This window comes from Larimichthys crocea, chromosome XIII, assembly GCF_000972845.2.
Source record: "Larimichthys crocea isolate SSNF chromosome XIII, L_crocea_2.0, whole genome shotgun sequence".
In the NCBI taxonomy this organism is placed as follows: domain Eukaryota; kingdom Metazoa; phylum Chordata; class Actinopteri; family Sciaenidae; genus Larimichthys; species Larimichthys crocea.
In genome coordinates this window covers 13,267,305-13,275,646 of record NC_040023.1, presented here as the reverse complement: position 1 = coordinate 13,275,646, position 8,342 = coordinate 13,267,305, and the positions used below count along the sequence as shown (strand labels likewise).

General features: G+C 38.8%; 1 protein-coding gene across 1 annotated transcript; it reads left to right on the top strand.

The window, feature by feature from the left end:
* The first annotated feature begins 1,313 nt into the window (after positions 1-1,313).
* Positions 1,314-7,469, top strand: LOC109138834 (cyclic nucleotide-gated channel cone photoreceptor subunit alpha). Its single transcript, XM_027286915.1, has 7 exons — positions 1,314-1,530; positions 2,989-3,087; positions 3,623-3,679; positions 4,542-4,793; positions 5,183-5,284; positions 5,368-5,474; positions 5,549-7,469. Exons 2-7 carry the CDS (start codon positions 2,999-3,001, stop codon positions 6,910-6,912), a joined length of 1,971 nt encoding a protein of 656 aa, XP_027142716.1. The 5' UTR covers positions 1,314-1,530; positions 2,989-2,998; the 3' UTR covers positions 6,913-7,469.
* The last annotated feature ends 873 nt before the right edge of the window (positions 7,470-8,342 follow it).

The following is an 8,342-nucleotide window of genomic DNA, read 5'->3' as shown; positions in this document are numbered from 1 at the left end:
TATATATATATTTTTATCTATTTTAAGGATGATTTTAAGATTTCATTTCTGTTTAATATCTTCCGAACATGAGCTGGGTAATCAGGAGGAACCTTGCATGATGTGCACTCTACCGGTGGCCCATCATACTGTGTTTGCACCTGCTCTCACTTTCACAGTGAGCGAGTGGGGGTTCTGTGAGATCCCAGCTGTCAGTGGGTCCAGTCCAGTATACTAAGGGAAGCAGTGGAAGAAGCAGAGCTGAGATTAGCTGAGGCTGCCGGGGGACTGTCCTGCTGCTCTCTGGGAGCTGGAGGTGGAGTCTGATGTCTCACTTTAGCCGTCCACACACTAAGAGGATTTGTTCAGACTGGAAGAGATATAAATAAAGAGGTGGCTCAGACCCCAATCAGGCCTGTTTATCCACCCAGAGATACCTAACATAACATAGAACATAATATATACACAAAACAGGTATCCTGACTATGTTTAATATTAAAATGTGATAACAGTAATATAATAATAAAGCATAATAAACCACTCTCCTACATCCGTACAATCGTACAATAGTCGAGCGAGCTCTTTGCTGACATCATCTACACATCTTCTCTTTCGGTTTCTCCGTGCAGCATGTTGGATAAAGTTGATGGATTGGGTTCTACCTGTAAGTTGTTTTGGATGAAAGCAGCTAAATGAATGTAATGTGTGGACACACTTCTATTTAGCTTCTTTTAAATGAAATGAATCAAGTTGTGGTTTATATTTCCGTCCTCCAGAGAGTACTAAATTCATTTACTATAAACAAAATCTAGCCAATGTGACCATGACAGTGTCAGACTTAAATGTTTGCCTTTATTTTACTACTCTGTGAAAACAACGTGCAGAAAATAGAAAGCTGTTCATCATTTTGTGTCAAAGTTCAATTAAACATTAAGCGTGCTGTCTAAAATCTCAGCGATAGAGCAAATCAAATCAAAGATTTGACATATAGCATATTTTATATAGAATACCTTTAAATGTTATTATATTGCTGAGACATTCTGCAGGTTTGCAGGCTCATCCTCTTTATATATATATACACTCAGAACAACTGACATGGTGACACTGTGGACTGTGAAATATTGAAGCATCATTCAGGATCAAACTAAATAATCAATCTGACAATCTCTGCTTAGATTTACTGGCTGGTTCTCAGGTACTTTAGTTTAAAGGAATAGAAAATGATTATTTCCTCCCTCCCCCTCCTCCTCCTCCTCCTCCCCCCTTATCCTCTGGAGGAGGTGGTGCAGATTGGATGAACAGACAGAACTCCACCACAGCAGGGCAAGCTCTTGTCCATATTTGCTCCTGTGACTTGTGTTAGAAGACAGATATCATCAACTCTTCCACAGCACGATCTGTAGATGTCAGCATGAGTCTTCAGCTCTCCTGTCGCTCTCACGTTTGATGTGAAGGAGGAAGAACAAACAAGGACTAATATGGGATTCATTCAGAGCTCTCCCTGAATTCTCCTCACTGCCTGAACTGCTCATCATCATCACTCATATTCAGGTAAACTCAGTTCATACAGTAGACAATAATTGTTGATCATGTTACAGTGTGGTCGTACTCATGAAGTCATGAGCTTAACAAGTCACCGCAGGCTGAAAATCTAAGTTTAGCAGATGTAATCTGGGAGAGAAGGATTTGAGTTTACAGCACTAAAGAAGAAACATGCTGAGCTAATGGGACTAAACACACAGAGACGTGAACTGTCTGTCAGTGTAGGCTATGTGCAATGTGTATGTTAGTGATTACAGAGAATGAGATTTTACATCTTATTTATTACAAGAGAGTGTTTCTTCAGGACCAGTTCATAGGCCAGACGTATTTTAATATATTTTACAATAACAATACAATACAGTATAGTATTATTAATATTATAGTTACTAGCGAGGAATGACCTGATAATGAATGAATCGTTAATAAGTTGGTCCTTATCTTCATCACTTTCGTGGTGGCTGCTACCATTAAACCCCAAAATACACCTAATCTTAAAGACTGAGGCCTGTTTGTTCACATAAAATATGATTATAGGAGATGGATTCAAACATGTGGGAGTCACTTGTCTTAGTCATGGTTGTCATGGCTGTGATGTCAACAAACGACACAAAGCCGCTGTGTCAGGGCCAGTTAACCCAAAGGAGGGAAGCTCACGCTGAGGTGTTTCACCTGCTCGACTCCTCTGTCTGTCAGCGGGGTGAAGCAGGGTCATTGCAGTGAGCACAAATGTCTATATGGAACAACGTGGAGTGAAAGCACATCTTGACCTAAAAAAATTAAAACATTATGACTTATGGCAGTGCAATAATTACTGGAATCAAGCATCATTTATGTGAATAGTTCCACCTGTGCTGTCTGTCTGACTGTGACACACTCAAAACACAGATCACTGAAGTAAACAGACAACATCATCCACATAAATATCATCTACAAAGCAGCTCTCACACTGTGTGGGTGTGTGTGTGTGTGAAATTACTCCATATTTACTCCACGCCTGCTTCCATGAGTTATGACGTTTTTAAAATGATCACAACTTGTGAACTTGAACTAAAATAATACTTATAATCTCTCAAGAAATGCACGTTCTCTTTTGAAATCCATAATTTTCTGTGTGCCACAAAAGAGCAAATCATGAACAAATAAATGAATAAAATGAAGTCTGTAACATTTTAGTAGAAACATTTCAAGACCTAAACCATTTGATTGGCGTGCTTAACACCTGTATCATCATTCTGTCCTATTTCATGTCTCCAGGCTGATGGACAGCCAGCATCAGACTTCTGTTGAGGGGACTGAACTGTGATGTGCTAGGATCAGTGCATCAGAGAAAGTCTCAGTTCACAGCAGGCCACCATATCATGTTGGGAACACTTACGACTCAAATGTCCTTGTGCAAGATGTACACGTGTTATGTCCATATTTTCCTGTCCAGCATGTGTATCTGCTGATAAACCTCTCTTTACCCAGGCTGTCAAACATGATGCACTTTGGGTCGAACAGTGTTTGCCCTGCAGAGTCCAGACTCAGCAGCCAGAGCACAGAGGAGACCACCAGGAACCGGAGCAGGTGAGCAGTACACCTGAAACCACATGCCAGACCTCAGAGGGACAATACAAAGAGTGTCTGAAAGAAACAGCCACACATTTTGTAGTTTCTTTGCAAAAATGTGATGGAAACATGTCTGTTTCTTCTGAATGAACCAGCTCAGTCCATATTTAAAATACATAGAATGTTGCCATGGTAACCAAAAAGATTTAGCTGAAGCTAAAAAAAAATTGTTGTAGTAATAATAGTAGATCAAAGTTTCATGTTCTTCCTGACACATTTAATGTAAAAGACTATGTAAAGACTAAAAGTATGAGAGAAGATTCAGTAAAGATCATTTTGTGATGCCCATCCTTTATTCCTTCATCATATGTGTATATATGAGTGACAGTTTCAGACAGTCTTTCCTGGAAGACTAAGCTGTTCATATAAGACATGACAGAAGTTGTCAGAAAGATCATCAGTTCCTCAAAGTTACAGAACCCGTCTGAAACATATATTTTGATATTGAGTTGTTATGTGTCTTTGTCACAAATGTACATTTGTTTCTTTGCAGTGGTGGTCGGTGGCCCCTAGCTGCACAAAACATGAACAACTGCAACAACAATGACGGGTAAGATGATCTGGATCCTCCCTCACAACTTAATCACACTGCATGATTCAATTGAACAAAGACAGGCCATCTGCTTGAAACAGATTTAAACATGATGTAAAGAGAACAGAGCCAATTCAAATCCATGAAATCAGATTTTTCTGTCACTTCACAGTGTCTATACATGTATTCACTGTTTGCTATCCTGAATGGCCATACCATCTCTCTTGACTAGAGAGGGCCAAGAAATGTCAAGTTAACTTTAGGGTTGACACATGGAAAGGCGAATGAACAGATCAGGAGGAGAGTCTTGAATATTAACAGGATTATATGTTTTGGAAAAATAAACTAAGAAAAAAAAATAAGAGTTGGTCAAAGGGAAGAATGAAGGTCAAAAGGCCACTAAAACATATACATATAAAACATATCCAGTCCCAGTGTCCAACATCACTCGAGTCACACACTTAGCATGGACACATGTCCCACTGTGAAACCATCAAGATGAGGGATCACTTCATTCATTCATATATTCATAGTGTCCATGTTAAAAAGAGAAAAAAACAGAGAGTGCTGACAAAAACATAATTCTGAGTCTACTTCTTTGTTCTATGATTGCATTGATTTAATTCAAATGATATTTTGACTGTTACTGTGATCAATAATATGAGTGACCAACACTCACAGAATGCTTTTCACACAGTTCATGTCATTTAAAGAGTCATTTATGATGCTGTGCTCAGACTGCTGCTTATTTTAACACCTGCAATATACAGTAACATGTATGTACTGTGTCACAGCGCCCCCCCCCCCCCCCAGGCTCCCTGACACTACTGCATGACAACAAGATTAAACATAGACTTCACCTGCCTCTGTTTATTTACAGCAAAAAAGATGACAAGGAACCCAAAAAGGATGATAAGAAAGACGACAAGAAAGACGACAAGAAAGATGACAAGAAAGACGACAAGAAAGACGACAAGAAAGATGACAAGAAAGACGACAAAAAGGACGACAAGAAAGATGAAAAGAAAGACGACAAGAAAGATGACAAGAAAGACGACAAAAAGGATGACAAGAAAGATGACAAGAAAGACGACAAAAAGGATGACAAAAAAGATGCTAAAAAGGAAGAACCGTAAGTACCACATACATTTTTCTAGGACTGCAACTCTCCATCAAATTGAAACATTCTACATGTCCTCCTCATAATTTTGTATATATCTGGTTTTATTGGGATCATTGTGTTTGGATTCCCTGAGGGCAGCAGAAACAAAAAGGTTGAAATCAACATTTTTCATGAAAGTTTGTACCTGAAGATTATTAGACAGTATCTAAATAATCAAAAATGACTCTACGTGCAAATATCCAAGATGAGTTTAGTTGAATCAGAACTCTAAGAGTAATGTTTAAATGTCACAGTCTTCTAGAGTTAGAACTCTTAAATTCACACATTGTCAATGGGCTACCTTACTTTTTTACTTTAGACATGCTATTTTAACAGAGATTTCTCCTTCTCTCATTCAGAAAGGAGGTGTGGATCATGGACCCTGCCACAGATATGTACTATTACTGGCTGGCCACAATATCCATCCCAGTGTTCTACAACCTTATGCTCCTGGTTGCCAGGTCTGAATTCATGGCATTTTGTGTGTCTTCTTTACCTTGTTGATGTTTCAGAGGTCATTTGTCATGGTTTTTCTTCCCTATAGGTCATGTTTTAATGAACTACAGTACACATATTCAACACTGTGGTTGGTTTTGGACTACACATCAGATGTTTTCTACCTTGCTGACAGCTTTGTGAGAACCAGAACAGGTCAGTCATGGGAATTTTGCTGAATATGTGCAATCTGTGATTACAGGAAACTTATTCTATTCACGTGTCGACAGGTTTTCTGGAGCAAGGACTGCTTGTAAAAGATGAAAAGGTTCTTAAGGAAAAGTACATGAAGACACGCCAGTTCAGATTAGACATCATATCTTTAATTCCCACGGATATTGTATTCATCAAAATTGGAGTCCACAACCCAGAGTGGAGGTTCAACCGCCTCTTTAGGTTATCTCGGCTCTTTGAGTTCTTTGACCGGACAGAAACTCGAACCAATTTTCCCAACATCTTCCGAATTGCTAATCTTGTACTTTACATCATCATCATTATCCACTGGAATGCCTGCCTCTACTTTGCCATCTCCAAAGTGCTTGGTTTTGGTACAGACACCTGGGTATATCCAGACACAAAGAAACCTGAGTATGCTCGTCTGGCCAGGCAGTACATCTACTGCTTTTACTGGTCCACTCTTACTCTGACCACTATTGGTGAGACACCACCCCCCGTCCGAGATGTTGAATACTTTTTTGTGGTGGCTGACTTCCTCACTGGAGTTCTGATTTTTGCAACAATTGTAGGCAATGTCGGTGCCATGATTTCCAACATGAATGCTGCACGTGTAGAGTTCCAGGCTAAGATCGACTCTATCAAGCAGTATATGCAATTTCGGAAGGTCACCAAAGACCTTGAGATAAGGGTGGTGAAATGGTTTGACTACCTATGGACAGAGCAGAAAACCTGTGATGAGAAGCAGGTGCTAAAGAACTTGCCAGACAAGCTTAAGGCTGAGATAGCCATCAACGTACATTTGGAGACACTAAGCAAAGTGCGCATCTTTCAAGACTGTGAAGCAGGTTTGCTTGTTGAGTTGGTCCTTAAGCTTCAGCCTCAAGTTTTCAGTCCTGGTGACTACATCTGTAAGAAGGGGGACATTGGCAGGGAAATGTATATCATTAAAGAAGGAAAGCTGGCTGTAGTAGCAGATGATGGAGTTACCCAGTTTGTGGTTCTCAGTGATGGGGCATACTTTGGAGAAATCAGCATACTTGGCATTAAAGGCAGTAAAGCGGGAAACCGAAGAACAGCCAACATCCGAAGTGTGGGCTACTCTGATCTATTTGCCCTGTCCAAAGACGATTTGATGGAGGCACTCATTGAGTATCCAGATGCTAAAAATGCACTGGAGGACAAGGGAAGGTCCATCCTACTGAAAGATAATCTCATAGATGAGTCGCTGGTCGCTGCTACTGATGCCAAAGACTTGGAGGATAAAGTCAACAAAATTGAAGCCAGTATAGAGATCATGTCAGCCAAATTTCGAAAGCTGAGCCAACACTATGAATCTTCCCAGCGTAAACTCAAGCAACGTCTCAGTAATATGTCAAATGAGGTCCAAACACTAAGATTCGACGAAGACTTGGATTGATATTACTATTACTATGCTTAAGGACTTCTCCACTTCAGGACATTCATGCTGACTCTTTGTACATACAAAATGGCATATGACCAGTAGCTGGACAGTCGCTGTCTCCATTCATTATTTCCATATCTTGTAAAATAGCAACCATGCCTTCTCATAAGCACAGATATGCACAGGGCTGGGTACCTCAATACTTTACTATACTTGAGTACCAAGTGAAAACTGAAGTATGTACTGTTTGTAAGGTACGATAGAGTACACAGTGCTTGGTCTTCTTTACTTGTCCTATATCAATCATCACTATTTTACACCATGATTACTTTATTTTGTATTGATATTAGAGCTCTTTGTGTGATGCAACTGAGAAACTGTCTTAATTTATTACATTAAAACAAAGTTTATTTTGTAGAAAGAAATGTACTAAATAACAAAAGGCATAAAAAAGGTGATGTCCAGTCATACCAATGCATTTTTGGGATCAATTACAAAAGCATGCAATGTTAATTTAAAGTTAATCACAAAAGTAGCAATTTAATTACCACTTTCCCTCGAGCTCATGTAAGATGCAGTCTCTCAAACGTGTGCGATTAAAAATGTATTGTACTTTATTTTGAATTTTACTTTTCATTTGTTATATTTATAGCAACATTTTAAAAGCAACACTATTACCACAAGTGACGTTTCCTAGGTTTGATTTTAAGACCAGTTTGAAATAAGATTTGAAGTCACGGTACACATGGAAGGTTTTTGCAGTTTTGAAACGCTTATGCTGATGTCTGAAGGTGCTCAGGTGTAAACTTTTTTTCAAATGTTCATAATAAAAGTTGGATGAATGATTTTACTATGTACATCACATTCTTGTTGGACACTGACAGAAAATGTATTGTACATCGATCTCAGCTTGAACACAAGGCATTGAGTTATTTTCAGGTAATCAGTTACAATCCTGAAAAAGGAGTTTGATTTTTTTATATTCAAGAAATATCTTTCTAGCTAAAGCAGACAGACTATGGGAATTGTGGAACTATTAATACAGTGTAAGATAAGTCAAATGTTGATAAATTGTATAGTGTATGTAAATGGTAAGTTTGTCTATTTGCCTAAAGACTTTGTTGGTTGAAATGTTACATCATTAAATCTTGGGGAGCTTAAAATATTCAGTGTGAGGACTACTTTTCCATTTCCTTGTTGCTTTAGTACTGCATCTGAACTGAGGTGGGATGTGCACACCTTTCTTTGCTTTAAGTTTGGATTTAAAAAAAAAAACACCCGGTCAGTGATCAACCCTGATCCATATTCAGGGGTATGTTACATTTTCAGAGCAGCCAGAATGGTGTGGCCTTCAATTTTGACATTTTAAATTTGGTACAAATAAGAAAATGAATCCAAATGACTTTATGTCTTGGCTGCTATGGAATATGGTACATATAACCATG

What these genes read in the sequence shown, in the direction of transcription:
- LOC109138834 (XM_027286915.1), top strand. Translation starts at nt 2,999, where the DNA reads ATGATGCACTTTGGGTCGAACAGTGTTTGCCCTGCAGAGTCCAGACTC. An exon ending in AACTGCAACAACAATGACGG is followed by an intron (nt 3,680 to 4,541) that starts GTAAGATGATCT and finishes GTTTATTTACAG; the next exon opens with CAAAAAAGATGACAAGGAAC. An exon ending in CTTTGTGAGAACCAGAACAG is followed by an intron (nt 5,475 to 5,548) that starts GTCAGTCATGGG and finishes ACGTGTCGACAG; the next exon opens with GTTTTCTGGAGCAAGGACTG.